Below are 15440 nucleotides of genomic sequence, written 5' to 3' on the forward strand. Positions count from 1 at the left end.
ATAAATTGTAAACATTAGCAAGACTGGGTAAGAAAAAAAGAAAGAAAACACAGACAACCAGTATCAGTAATGAAAAGGGAGACATTAATGTAGATTCCACAGATATTAAGATAAGATAAGGTACTATGGATAACTTCAAGCAAATAAATTTGAAAATTTAGATGAAATGGAAAAAACGCAAAATGCAACCAACCAAAAGACCAACTTACTCCAATTCAACTAACCTACACAAAATAAAACAAAAATTCTGAATAGTCTTATGTCTGTTTAAAAATTGAACCTATAAATAATGCATATTAATGCTTCTAATAATAATGTTCTAGATCAGTGACTTTATAACTGTTTTGACCAAAACAATAGGAAATACATTTTATATTGTGACCCACTGGACATAGATGCATATGTGTATGTGTTTATTGTTGGGTCCCCCAATAATGGGTCCATGATTAAAGGAGCGAGACTGATACAAAGCGAAGGTCAAGCAAAGCTTTATTTCGTGCCAAGCAACGAGAATCAAACCAATGGGCCGGGGCCACGCCTCTTACAGAGAGCTTGACCCCTCCCTGCCTCACAGACTAACTTTTATAGAGAAAAGGCCATGTGGTTGGGCCTGGCCACACAAAGGTGGCGAATGAGATTGCAAAGCACAGAGGAAGCTGCACAGTCATGCTAGGTCACACGTAAGTGACCAATTGAATTAAATTTACCCTATAGTAGACATCTGAACTAGTCTATCACCTTGGTGAGAATTGGTGCCCAAAAGGTGGGGCCCACACTCCTTGGTAGCTAGGGAGACGGTAGGCATGCTTTACTGACTGAATGTCTCTACCTAACCCGACTCATCCCTGCATTGGGCTGTTAACTCTACCTGGCCTGACCCACCCTTGTATTTGGGCTTTGTTACCTGGGACTGGTTTCCCGGACATGCTTTTAAATAAGTTCCCCTGGAGGGGGGGCAGGGTCAATTTAAGTTTTACTGCATAAACAACAAAATGGCTGTTCAACCAAGGTGGGGCCACTCTGGCTAAATAGGCCCTTACATTTATGAAATAAAAGTTTTATGAAACCAATTCTTACTGTTGTTGAGAAGGAAGAATTTCCTCTGCCCTTCAAGATCCTTCTACCTGGACTAAGAATCAAGTTGACTTGACACAGATTAACAGGAAAAAATCAAATTTAGTAGTGTACACATGGGAAATCTACACGGACATAGAAATTCCAAAGACAATGAGGCAACATGACACTTATATGAGTGTATATGAGTTCATGAGAGTTCATGTACATGAGTATATGAGTTCTAGGACCCTGAGAACATGACCTGAACCAAAGGCAGAGGCTCAAACCCCTGGGCCACCGAGGCGCCCTTCATAGGTGCCCTGTTATGCAAATAACTTTCTTAGGTCAAGAAGAATCTCTGTTGATAGCTCTCTTCCTTGTACTAGCAGGCAGTAAATGGGGAGATATAGAAACTTTCCTCAATCTGCTGGGGTTTGATCGCTTTTAACTCAAAATAACGTTCATGCCAAAATGGCCCATTTGGGTGCAGCTGGCAGTAAGACCTATCATCTTAATATGAGGGAACCACCCTGTTATTTCAATTCTCTTATGTTCTTTTAAATGATGGTTCTGAAGCACTAAATTGATTTTGTGACCCACTAATAGTTTGCTATGTGCAGTCAGAACAGTGCTTGCATGTAGTAGTTACTACATAAATATTTGCTATGATTACTATTATTATTCATCTAGGGATCTCCAGCATTTGTGTAATACCTGGCACATAGTAAGTATCTGATAAATGTCTGTAAATGAATTAATTTTGTTATTACTGGCCTTTAAGAGAGTCTCAATAAAGAGTTGGGAATAGGGGCGCCTGGGTGGCTCAGTGGGTTAAGCTGCTGCCTTCGGCTCAGGTTGTGATCTCAGGGTCCTGGGATCAAGTCCCACATCGGGCTCTCTGCTCAGCAGGGAGCCTGCTTCCCTCTATCTCTCTCTCTGCCTGCCTCTCCGTCTGCTTGTGATCTCTCTCTGTCAAATAAATAAATAAAATCTTTAAAAAAAAAAAAAAAGAGTTGGGAACAGTAGCCCCTCTTAAGACATTCTTCTTCTTAACTTCTACTAGGAACTAGGGTATCACCAACATCCATATCTGCCTCTTATAACTAATAGCAAAAGAAATTTGCCAGCCATTTGAATGAAAAGGAGGCTGTCATGTAGTTGTTATTGGCTGTGCTTGTACAAATTCACGCAGACAAGGCATCTGTTCTCCCCACTGTCATCTCCAGTAAATTACTTTCATGGCCCCAAATGTGGCTGAATTCTAACTTGAATTTGGATTACCAATTTCCCCATTAACAAAGAAAAGGCTTACCACCATGATGTAGTATTGAAACTGGGTCTTCAGGTATACAAAGCAAGTGAATTCAAGACAGAGGGAATTATCAAACCTCTCAGATCAGAGAATTTTCAAAGCTTGGTAAGTTAATTGTAAGCAACACATATATTGCAATAGTCTATTCCAATGCCTTGAACTACCCTCTGTCAAAAACTTTGAAGAGGAACATTTAAACATCCAGTCATGAGTGAGTCAATTAAGGGAAGAGGAAACAAAACAGATTTTCACCAAATGGAAAATACAAGTAAAACACTAGTATTCTTCAGTGTGTTTTGAATCACTCAATCCTAAGAGTTTTCAAGCAATCAAGATCATGAGCCTAGGTTAATAATGGCAGCTTGTTTCCATGCTGCTGTCATTACCAGGCAATCAGTAGACTCTTAAGACTCTGGAAACAGAATTTAGGCTAAAACTTTGAATGTGGTGCTAAAAAAGGAAGGGTATGTAATTGTATGGGTGCATGATTACTATTTTCACTTCATAAAGAGTTTTGGTACAATTAATACAGTGTTTCTCTGTCCTGTACCCAAAATTAAATAGAAATTAACATAGTTTAACTGGGGTACAAGGATGCAGTAGCACCTGGCTCTCGAATGGACCAGATTCGGCCCACTTGCAACTGATAAAATCCAAAGGCAGAGAGATGATTGGCAGTGGAAGAAGGAAAGAATTTATCTCAGTGAGGCCAACACTAGGTAGACATTGGACTATCATCTCAAAGACTTCCTCCAAAGTTCTGAAAATACTTCGAGGTTTATGTAAGGAAAATGTGGGACAAAGGTCAGTGGGTACATGCTGGGGCAATAAAAGTCAGGTTGATCATCATCTTTTGGAGTCAAATAGATGCGGCCTTGCTGGCAACATGGCAGTAGCTATTGCTACAGCTGTAGTTTCCATTCCCATCATGGGATGCTTTGCCTGCTAGGTCTTTTGCCTGAATTAAGAGATAAGCTGGAAAGAATAAATTAATCAATTAGAAAGTACAGACTGAGGTCAAAATGAAGGTGGTTGAAGTCCTCCATCAATAGTATTTTACGGTCTGCAGGCTCTGAGTACTAAGGATATCCAGTAATTCAAGGCCTTGATTTGATAAGTATTCCCAAACTTGATAGCTCATAGTCATCTGAGAAGATTTTAAAAATTAAAGTCTTCAGGGGCAACTGGATGGCTTAGCTGGTTAAGCGTCTGCCTTCAGCTCAGGTCATGATTTCAGGGTCTTGGGATCAAGCCCCACATGGGGCTCCCTGCTCGGCTAGGAGTCTACTTCTTCCTGTCCCCTCTTGCTCCTCCCTGCTGCTCATGCTCTCTTTCTCTCTGTCAAATAAATAAATAAAATCTTAAAAAAAAAAATTAGGGTCTCTAGTCTTTTTACCTGGACCTATTGAGAAAGAATCCCTAGGGAACAGAGCCACTGACCTGTATTATTTTTAATACATTTCCCTGATGATCGGCAAGATTTGAGAATCAGTAGTAGATGGGAACCAAGTAGTGCTCTCCTGGTCTGAAGAATCAATGCACCTCCCTAACTTATTACTAATGGAAGATTTGGATGGTAACGAAAACAAAGCAGATGTGTGGTGAATTTCCAACTTTCCACCTGACGTAGAGTTTTTCTGATAACAATCCTAAAACAATCTTTAGTCATAAGACTTCAGGAGTTTGTTACTTCTTGATATTCTCAGCCTGTGCATGCTGTTATTAACACATCTTATCTGAGAATGATACATTTTTCCATGCTTTGTAAGTTCAGTATCAGAGGTGAGGACCAGTTTTTCAAAGGGCCGTCCTAGAACTACATTACTTACCATGTTGCCTTCTGAGAAGCATTGCCTATATAAAAAAAGAGAAAAGTAACTTTATTTTAACTGGCAGTTTCTTATCATAACTAAGAGATGTAAAAGTAGGTCCCATCTTGCCATGACTGAAAAGAAAATAGTAATTATATTTTCAACCAGCTGGATGGATAGTTAATTATGTAACCGTATGCCACATACACAAAAAAAATTACTTACTTGTTTTTTTTAATCTCCTTGTTTTTCCATATTATTTTCTTCTTAGATGAATGTTTCTGACATTTTTCCTTCCACACTTTGCTATTTTCGTTACAGGACTTAAACCCAGATATAAATGTATATGCCCCACAACAACTCTTCACAGATTCAGATCTGGCTTCCATAGAATAATTGGCTATTAGAGCTGGAGGGGAACAGAGCAGTCATTCAAAATAATAGTCTGATTTCATATTAGAAAACTGGGGCTCAGAAGTTAAGTGATTTACCAGACTACATGAAAACCAGATTGGAAATCACATCTAAGTATTAGCTGAGCATTTTTTCCACCTACCATTCTGTTCAACAGATACAGACAATGAAGCGAACTACAATATATGTGAAAAATATATTTTTCTAAATCATTACACATCCACATTTTTAATTAACATTTTTATTGAGCTATAATTCACATACCCTAAAACTCATCCATTAAAAATTCAATGGCTTTTGGTATGTTCACAGAGTTGTGCAGCAATCACAATCTAATTTCAGATTATTTTTATCCCCTGTTTCTATTAATAGTCACTCCCAATTCCTGACCTCTACTCCAGTCCCCAGGCAACCACGATTCTACTTTCTGTCACTATAGACTTGCCTATTTTGGACATAGAATATGTGGTCCTTTGTATCTGGCTTCTTTCAATTAGCATAATGTTTTTAAGGTCCATCCATTCCATTCTTTTTTTTTTCTAAGTCATATTGTACTGTATAGATATACTACATTTTGTTTATTCATCATTTGATGGACATTTGTTTCCACTCTTAGGCTATTATAAATAGCAATGTGAACATTTACATACAAGTTTTTGTGTAGACTTAAAAGTCTTCATTTCTCTCAGGTATACACCTCAGAACGAAACTGCTAGATTATATGGTAACCTCTCGTCTAACATTTCAGGAACTGCCAAGTTTTCTGCGACAGCACCATTTTATACTCTTACCAGCAATGTACGAGTGTTGTATTTCTCCACAACTCTGTTTTCATCTTTCTTGATTTTAGCCATTCTAGCAGTATTTCCTTGTGACTTTGATTTTCATTTCCCTACTGATTAATGATGTGGAGAAACTTTTCCTGTGCTTATTGGCCATTTGCATATCTTCCTTGGAAAGATGTCCATCCTTGGAAAGATACCCATTTTTATTGAGTTTTTTATCTTATTGTTATAGATTTGGAGAAGTTCTGTATATATTCTAGATACTAGTCCTTATCAGATACATGATTTGCAGAAATTTTCTCTCATTCTATAGACTGTCTTTTCATTTTCTTGATAGCATTCTTTAAAGCACATTTTTCAATTTTGATGAAATGCAACTTAGCTATTCTTTTTTTGACCCTGTGCTCTTGGTGTCATAACTAAGAAACCATTGTTTAACTCAAGGTTACAAAGATTTATGCCTATTTTTCTGCTTGATTTTTAGTTTTAGCTCTTGCAGTTAGGTCTCTCATCCATTTTGAGTTAATTTTTGAATATGTTATGATGGAGGGGTTTAAATCCATTCTTTTGCATACGGATACCCAGTCATCCTGACACCATTGGTAGAAAAGACAATTCTGTGTTCATTAATTGTCAGCAACTTTGTCATAAATCTATTGACCATAAATGTGAGAGTTTATTTCTGTACTCTCAGTTCTACTCCATTGATCTTTATGTCTCTTCTTATGCTCGTACCACACTCTCTTGATTACTGTAGCTTTGTAGTAAGTTTTAAGATTGGGAAGTGATTCCTCTGACTTTGATCTGATGTTTTAAGATTGTTTTGACTACTCTGGAGTTTCTTGAATTTCCAAGAGAATTTTAGGATCACAGTGCCAATTTCTGCAAATAAGCCAGCTGAAAATTTGATGAGGATTGCAATGAATCTGCAGGTCAATTTGGAGAGTATTGCCATCTGAACAGTATTAAATCTTCTGATACGTGGACATGGGATGTCTCTACACTTATTTAGGTCTTCTTTAATTACTTTCAGAAATGTTTATAGTTTTCAGAGTTTTAGTTTTGTACCTCCTTTGTTAAATTTATCCGTAAGAACTGCATTACTTTTGATGCTATTATAAATGGAATTGTTTTCTTAATTTCATTTTTGGATTGTTCATTGCTAATCTATAAAAATACAATTGATTTTGTAGGTTGGTCTTACATGCTGTAACTCTGTTCAACTCATTTATTAGTTCTAATAGTTCAGTGAAATTGTTAGGATTTTCTGTATGCAAGAGTGTGTCATCTAAAATAGAAATAGCTTTGCTTATCCCTTTCCAATATGGATACTTCTATGCCTTTTTCTTGGCTAACTGTCCTACCTAAAACCTCCAGTAAAATGTTGAGTAGAAATAATAAGAGAAACAATAAAAACATCTTGTATTGTTCCTGATCTTGGGGGAAAGCTTTCAGTCTTTCACCAAAAGTATGATGCTATCTGTGGGGCTTTGTAGATGCCGTTTATCAGGCTAAAGAAGTTCCATTCTCTCCCTAATTTAGTGCATGCCTTTCTCATAAATGGGAATTGAATTTTGTCAAATGCTTTTTCTGCTTCTAGTTAGTCATGTGATTTGTCTTTATTCTATTGACATGGTTGCATTACATTAATTCACTTTCAAATGTTGAAGTGATCTTGCATTTCTGAGCTATATCCCACTTGGTCATGGTGTATAATCCTTTCTATATGTTGCCGGATTCAGCTTGCTTTTATTTTGTTGAGGATGTGTGTGTCTATAGTTATAAGAGATATTGGTCTGTAGTTTTCTTGTGATGCCTATGTCCAGTTTTGGTATCAGGGTAATACTGGCCTCACAGAATGAGTTGAGATGGATTCTGTCCTTTTCTATTTTTTGGAAGAAATTATGAAGGATTGGCATTAATTTTTCTTTAAATGTAGAATTCAACAGTAAAATCACCTGGGCTTGGATTGTTCTTTGCAGGAAGTTTTAAAACTACTAATTCAATCTCGGAAGAGATTGAATCCATTCAGATTTTCTTCTTGAGTCAATTCTAGGTAGTTTGTGTCTCTCTAGGAATCTGTCCATTGTGTTAGCTTATCTAATTTGTTGACTTACAATTGTTCAAATATTCACTTATAATCATTTATATTTCTATAAGTTTGGTAGTAATGTTCTCCCTCTCTTCCTGATTTTAGTGATTTTATTCCTCTCTTTTTTTCTTGGTAAGTCTAGAAAAAAGGTGTATCAATTTTGTTTTCTTTTCAAAGAAACCAATTTTTTGTTTTGTTATTTTCTCCATTTTTCTTCTATTTTCCTTTTCATTTATTTTCACTTTAATATTTATTATCCCCTCCTTTTTCTTGCTTTGGGTTTAGTGTGCTGTTCTTTCGCTAGTTTCATAAGGTGAAAGGTTAAATTTGAGATCTTTTCTCTGTTTTAATGTTCTCATTTATAGTTATAAATTTCCGAGTACTGCTTCCTTTGTATTCCCATAAGTTTGGGTATGCTGTGCTTCTGTTTTCATTCATTTGAAAGTATTTTCTAATTTCTTCTTCGACCCATTCATTATTGTATTATTTAATTTTGTGTATTTCTCAAATTTCCTCCTGTTATTGCCTTCTAATTTAATTCCATTGTGGTTAGAGAACTTTCTTTGTAGAAATTCAACCCTTTTAAATTTATTAAGGATTATTTTATAGCTTAGCTTTCAGCATATATATCCTGGAGCATGTTCTATGTATCCTTGAGACAAGTGTGTATTCTGCTGTTATTGGGTGGAGTGTTTCATAGATGTCTATGAGGTCTGATGTTTGATGAGAAAAATGAGACACAGAAGGTATTAGTGGATTACTCAATGTTGCATATCTACCTGATCACAGAGGTGGAAATACTAGGGTGAATAATCATGCCATTCTTGAACATCAAAAATGAACAATTACCAGCAATTTCTCATAGTTCAACCTCACACAACTTAAGTCTCCTAACTTTCAGTTCAGTGTCCTCGTCACTTAACCAGAATATTATGTTAGGATAGGCTGTGCTACATAAGGCATATGCCCTGAGCTATTCTTGGCTTACCACAATGAATACTGATTTTGTGCTCATCTTATTCTATTCAGGTACTGCAGCTCTCCTCCAAATGGTGACTCAGGGATCACAGCTGCTTCTATTTTGTATGCCTGCCTTCCAGGGGCACATTTGGGGGAAGAAAACTTCAGGATCGCCTGGCATGTTCTTAATGGTGAGCCCTAAGATGGTGGCTTAGATAACTTCTGTGTACATCCTGTTGGCCTAGTCCAGGGCCCAAACCTACTCTGGATGGCCACCTTACTTACAATGTAATCTCCTATTCTTCAGCCAATTACATGGAGAATGTAGTCTAACAGTGGGGTGTGCCTTCCCATCTCAAGAGTCCAGCATCTCTTTGGCTTTCCTCATTTTAATCATATTTAAATATATTTTCAACAATTCAAAATGTAGGTCTTAAAAATGCCTCAGAATTAAAATATGAAACAAATCCTCTTGGCAAATTTTTTCTAATGGGAAGCCCTATCATATTTTAGCTAATTTAGGAGAAACTATTAACAAGACAAAACCACCCCTCATAAAGACTGTAATAAACTCACTGGAGGTTTTCTGAGGGTCAGAGCCTGGAATCCAGCCTATTTCACTCCACTGCCCCCTGGTAAACAGATGAACAAATGAAAAACCTTTGAATTACAGGGCCAGCTATAAATTGGAAAGGGACACCAACTTCTGGGGGTCTGTATAATCCCTACCTCTCTGCAACATGTCTACTGAGAACCCTCTAAGTAACTGAACATTTCACAGTTCTAGGGCTACATAGAGATGCCTGATTGTGGCCACTACAGCTCTTCTAAAGCCTCAGCCTGGGGGGAAAAGAATCTCACTTTGACTCCGTTTTAAAAAATCTCATTTTTACTCTCCTCATATACCCACCAAGGGAGCCAAGTGCAATTTTTCAGTGCATTCGGGAAAGGAACTTGGATGTGTGCTTTCTGTATGCAATTTTTCATTGCCTTTACAGTCCAGGGTGGCTGAGAAATAATACCCAAACACATTCTTTAAAAGAAAACCCCAAGTAGCCTGTGAGTGGCTGGTGTCAGTTGTGAACACTGAGATAAGAGCTCAGGAAGGGGACAGCCAGTATTGTGGGAACTGTCTCCTGCCTGGGCTGACATGGACAATCCCTGTGGCATAGTGAGAAGACGGGAAAGTGGTAAGATGAAAAACAATGTACCTAACATTTGGACCCCAAGTCCACTTGTGCTTAGGCCAAAACAAAGTACTGGAGAGAAATTTATAAAATCTTATTACCATAGAATGCTCAGAGGAACTGGCAAATTCTTACTTTCATAGGATGTTTCTTCATATATAACCCGTATCCCCATAAGGACACCTAGGTTTCTCTAGATGTATCTATTTGCTTATTTCACTGATTTGATTCAAACAGATGGTAATATTTTGGGTCAGTGTTTAACGTCCCTTATTTCATAGTATCATCTCCAGCTTTGACTTTAAAGATATACACTTGGTAGTTGTGGAAGGTGAAAGAATCTGGTACATTTTTCTTTTACCATTAAGAATCTGGGTTTCTTTTAGTACAGCAGTTCTCAAGTATTTTGATCTAAAGATTCATTTACAATCTTAAAAATTATCAAGGAATGCAAAGAGCTTTTGTTCATCTGGATATCTATCTTAACTTACAGATTCAGGAATTAAAACTAAGGAATTTAAAACATTTATTTATTAACTCACTTGAAAATAATAATATTCCCATCATATGGTACCATAAATAACATACTTTAAGGAAAAATAGCTATATTATCTAAACCAAAAATTTAGCATTATCTTTTTGCAAATCTCTTTAACGTCTTGCTTACTAGATTTCTGGATTCATATACTTCTTTCTGCACCTATCTGTTGCAATGTTATTTTGGACAAAGCATATGAAGAAAATCCTTTTTCATGCAGATAAGTAGAAAAGGAAGAAGTATTTTAATCTTTCAGATAATTTTGAGTGTTTTTCTTTAATACTAAACCTGAACTCAGCAAGTCATAGTTTCTTAAAGTTTAGTATGATGTGGAATCTAAAACCCTGTCAATGAACTTTCATACTCTGTGACATTAAAATTCATCAGCCTAGGTGTTTTCTAACACCAAAAACCAATTCTCTGATTCTCCAGACACTAACTGAATGTCCTACAATTCAATTCTATTCAGACACTCCCTGGAATTAGCGTCAAACTCCACAAGATTAATGGCTCAGTCCCACAAGGATGTTCCCATTTCAGACGCTAGTCACAAATACTGGGTCCCCAATTTAGGACTACAAATCAGAGATTCCCACAACACCTTCTTCTCACTTTTGATTATACTAGAATGGCTCACAAAACACAGGGGAACTGTTTACTTATTATTACTGATTTATTATAAAGGACACAACTCAGGAACAGCCAAATGGAAGAGATTCCTAGGCCAAGTTATGGGGGGCTGTGAGCACAGAGCTTCCAGGCCCTTTCTATATAGCCACCCTTCCAGCACCTCAATGAGCTTACCAATGTGGAAGCTCTCTAAATCCTGTCATTTAAGTGTTTTTATGGAGGTTTCATCACATCAGCAGGATCGATTATTAACTTACTCTCCAGCCCCTCAACTCTTCCCACAGGTTGGTGAAGGTGGGGCTGAAAGTCCTTGGCTTCTAATCAAGGTTTGTCCTTGCAGTGACCAGTCCCCATCTGAAGCTAGCTAGAAGAGTTGCCTCATTAGAACAAAAGATACTCCTATCACCCAGGAAATTCCAAGAGTTTTAGGAGCTTTGTGTCAGGAACCAGAAACAAAGCCACCTATTAGAACAAAAAATGCTCCTTTCACTCCATCATTCAGAGGAAATTACAAAAGTTTCAGGACCTCTGCCTCAGGAACCCGGGAAAGGGACAAATATTTCTTACTGAGCCACAAGCTACCAGCATACAATATACCAAGAAAGAAAGAAAAAAAGAATGAAAGAAAAAGTTGTTAGCATCACCACTAATTTTATCAGAAAAACTGTTAAATATTGGGATGCTGTCAAACTCCTAGTGGCGGACACAGGTTTTCCAAAAGCTTGAATTTTCACTTGAAAGCCTGAATTTTATCACTGGTAACAGATACCATCAGTTGTTTTGCTGAAGTGACAGGCTCATTTAATTCATTTTGGAGAAAATGTCTGCCAAATACCCAAGACTGTGTAACCACAGTTTGTCTGTCAGTTCTTCTTTCAAGAAAAAATGTTGTTCCATGAAAAAAAAAAAAAAAAAAAGAAATTGCAAACCATCACCCAAGAGCTCTGCCTCCAGACAACCACCATACTTTTGGTATGCAGCAGGAGGCCTTGTGTATACTTCCCATCCTGTTCCAAAGGGTATGACTGCTTCATGGAGGACATTCTTCAGTGACATTTTTTGTTTGTTTTTATTGTAAGTGTTTGGTGGTGACAAATGCAATGCCTACCAATCCTATTTTATTCCATTGCCTAGATTCATGTTAACTGTCATCAATTTCACCCACCATTAGTTTTGTTCCATTAGGACAGATGTCTAAATAGTGAAGACAACCAAGGCCATAGCATTACTGGGAAAACAGTCTTGACATTATAGACCAAAGGGTCCAAGGATCACACTTTGAGAACCATTACATTACAAACTATCCTCCGGGAATAAAGACTAAATATTAATACTTTCCTGAAGTCCATTTATAGAAACAACAAACAAAAAACTAAAATAACTTGGGAAATACACTAAGAAAAATACTCAGTTAGGGGTGCCTGGGTGGCTCAGTCAGTTAAGGAGCTGCCTTCCACTCAGGTCATGATCCCAGGGTCCTGAGCTCCTTGCTCAGGAGGGAGCCTGCTTCTCCCCTGCCTGCCTCTCCCCCTGCTTGCGCTTGCGCCGAGTCAAATAAACAAATAAAATCTTTTTAAAAAGAGAGAGAAAAATACTCAGTTACTTTAGTCACCAATATGGAAGCCCTAAAAAGAATTGTATTTTTTAATATTTGAACAGCACCTTAGGAATGCAATAAATAAATAATAACAATAAAAGTAGTTTATCATAATATTTACCACTGGGAGAGAACTGTGCTATGCATTTTTCAATGCATTATCTCCAATATTCTCTAGTACCATATCCTCACTTCATAGCTGAAGAAAATGGGGCAAAGAACAATAAAAGAATTTGACAGGGTCACAATCTGTATGTGGTGCAGTGAAGATATGAATCTGCAAGGCCTAATTCCCAGAGCCTGGGACCCTTCAACCTTGCATTATGTTCTGTTTCATCTGAGCTCCAAACTTACTAATTGTGTTTCTCCCGTGTCTGTGTGTCCATTGAAATCCTCAAGGAAAAAGGAAACGGTCTCCTGACAACCATAGCTCCCAGAGAAAGGGCTGAATAAATACCGGGATGAGTGAGCAAAAGACCAAGTAAACCATCTTGCCGTCCTGAAGCTACAAGGGTCAGTAACCATGTTAAAAGTGAAATTTTGAAATGGGGTACCCCATCCATAGTACGTTTAACTTCTTAAGAAGGGAACCAACAGGGTAGGCAAAAAACAACACAACACACACACAGACACCAAACAAAAAAACACCGGGTTCCTTGAAAGCTTGACAAATTTTATGTGTGCATTCACATATCTATACTACGTTTGCTAAATGGATACAACTAGGGAGTTAACAAGCATGCAGGTTACATCAAAACAAAGCTAGTTTACCTTTTCCAGGGCAATAACCACCCCCCCCCCCAACTTTGGGACCACCTTCTCTACCAGGCTCTAAAACCTCAACGTCTTACTTCTGCAGGTTAAGAAGGCACAGCGCTATAGGGCAGGGGACTGCTCTGGCCTCTCTCAGCTGTGCATTAACCAACTACACCCAGACAACAGTAAACATCCCCTAGACTGTCAGCTGAGGGGGGTCTGAAAAGAACAGAAGGTCCTGCTTTTACTAAGAAGGGTGATCCGAAGATGCTGGGATGTACCCCAAACTCAAGCAGTTTTGCCTTTTTCCAAGTTTGGATTTTTTTTTTTTTCTCTTCATTTTTCCAAGTTTGGGCTTTTTTTTTTTTTTTTTAATTCTTCTCAAACATCGTACCTGTGTTCTGAATGCAGACCCGGCGGGATCTGGTTCGGCCGCACATCTCTCTCTAATTTCCTGGGATGGAGTTTCTTTACCGCGGGGAAGACGAGAGGCACAAGGACTGGGCGCACAATCAGACCGCGGAAACGCGCGGGGGTAAACCGAGTCCTGGAGCCCCTGGGCCGCGTCTCCCCGCGCGGCCTCGGGCGGCGCGCGCGCGGTGGGGGAAGGGGGCGGAGGACGGCGGCGGGGGCGGAGGCGCGCACACTCGGCAGGGCCGCGCGCTGGCCGGCGGGCGGGGGCCGCGTGGGGCGGCGGCGGGCCCGCCCCCCCCCCCCCACCCTGAGAGGACCTCGCGCGCCGGGCTTTCTCCTTCCGGCGCGCCGCCGCCACATCCCGGGCCGGGCGGGCCGCGGCGCGGAGGCCGCCTGTGGCGGCGCCCAGGCCTCCGGGCGGCGGGGCGGGCCTCCCGCGCTCCCGGGACGCCAGGACCCCGCGCGCTTCGCCCCAGGGCCCGCGAGGTCCGGGCTGAGCTTCGCCGCTAGCGGCGCGGAAGGGCTAGAGGACCCCGGCGAGCTCGGGCTCCGCAGCGGGTGAGCTCTGGGACTGGCGGGTGTGGGTTTCGTAGACCCCGGGACCCCGGCCCCCACCCCATCCCGGGTGGATGGGAAAACGGGGCGAACCGGCGTTTCTTTGTGAGCACCATCCCTGTGTGTTTTGGTGACTTGAGCACCTCTCTAGTTGGTGGGATTAATGAGAAGAACCTCCATCACGTTAATTATGCAATAAGGCGGCGTCCTTGTTGCGCGGTGGTGTGACCGGTGAAATGATAGATACTTGGTGATCTGTAATTTACTTCTTTCATTTTTGGCTGAGACTTTGCATTTGTGATTGGGTGCAGAGAGGAAGAAAATGTTCCCCTTGGGTGCAAAGAATATGCAGAGAGAGAGAGAGAGAGGGCAGGGAAGAAGGAACGTGTACACCCTTTCCTAAGTGCACTGTTAAGTATGTCTTTGGCGGGTGACAGGGGAAAGGATGGTTGGAAATGCTTGTTTCCTGCCAGAATGGCTGCAGAGTGCCCTCAGCCCTGATTTTCACAGTCGAGAGACTGGTCAGAAGTTGGAGGTTCAAGTATAAATTTCTGCACTTCTGGCTGGGAAGATGAACCAGGTTTTCCAAAAGCTGTCGTTTTTGTTTTCCAAGTCTCTGAAGGCAGGAAAGGGCCAGGCAGTGAATAGAAAGCAGTGAGCCAGGTTCTGTCTGGTTAGCTAAGGGGGAGGACTGTCATAAAGGGCTTTTTTGTCTAAAACACCCAGAGAGTCTGGGGCTTTGGGCCACGAAGAGTTGGGTATTGGTCAGTTTTAACTGCCAGGATGAGAAATGTCTCAGACATTCTTAAAATTAGGCAGCTCACTTTAGGTCCCCTTGCTGATCTCCAGTACCTATTCACTCTGAAATTTTCAGGGTCGGGATGAAAAAGAAAAGATACAAGGAGAGAAAATAGTCTTCTCTGTTTTCTACCACTGTAATGATGAGTCCATCTTGGCTCAAAATTGGAATTTCAAGATGGAAAGAAAAATCTTTCCATTTTTGTTCTTGACCCCAAAGAAGAGAATCTCAAAGAAATACCTGACAGAAAAATCCTTTCCTTGCCCAATATGAAAACTGGAGGGTTTGCAAAATTGAACAAAGGAGAGAATGAATCAGGCAATCTCTTAGGCAGTTTGCAGGTATATTCAGATCTGTATTCAAATGCTTGAGGTTAGACAATAAAAAGGTGGGAGAGAGCCAGAATAGAAACAAGAGGGATGAATTCAAGACCTTCAAGACTGCAGAAATGAAGAGTCTTTTCTTCTGATACAGGTCTGGAAGAATCTGAATGTTGAGTACATAAAGCTTAATCTTTCCATCTGCATAACATGA

General features: G+C 39.7%; 2 protein-coding genes across 15 annotated transcripts in view; one reads left to right on the forward strand and one right to left on the reverse strand.

Moving 5' to 3' along the window:
• Positions 1-13773, reverse strand: part of NMS (neuromedin S) — a 48364-nt gene extending 34591 nt beyond the window's left edge. For 11 of the 14 annotated variants that reach the window (XM_032351798.1, XM_032351815.1, XM_032351816.1 and 8 more), the window contains exon 1: positions 13533-13773. In XM_032351798.1, the coding sequence (XP_032207689.1) occupies positions 13533-13578 (46 nt within the window). In that variant the 5' untranslated portion in view covers positions 13579-13773. Of the gene's footprint in view, positions 1-4197; positions 4223-13532 lie in introns of all 14 variants that reach the window. The other 3 variants (XM_032351814.1, XM_032351810.1, XM_032351809.1) reach the window with 3 other exon arrangements.
• A 126-nt stretch (positions 13774-13899) lies between these two features.
• Positions 13900-15440, forward strand: part of CHST10 (carbohydrate sulfotransferase 10) — a 32262-nt gene continuing 30721 nt past the window's right edge. The window contains exon 1 of the mRNA XM_032351796.1: positions 13900-14110. The gene's annotated coding sequence lies outside the window, so the exon portion shown is untranslated. The remainder of the gene's footprint in view (positions 14111-15440) is intronic.

The sequence above is a fragment of the Mustela erminea genome, chromosome 7 (assembly GCF_009829155.1).
Source record: "Mustela erminea isolate mMusErm1 chromosome 7, mMusErm1.Pri, whole genome shotgun sequence".
NCBI lineage: Eukaryota > Metazoa > Chordata > Mammalia > Carnivora > Mustelidae > Mustela > Mustela erminea.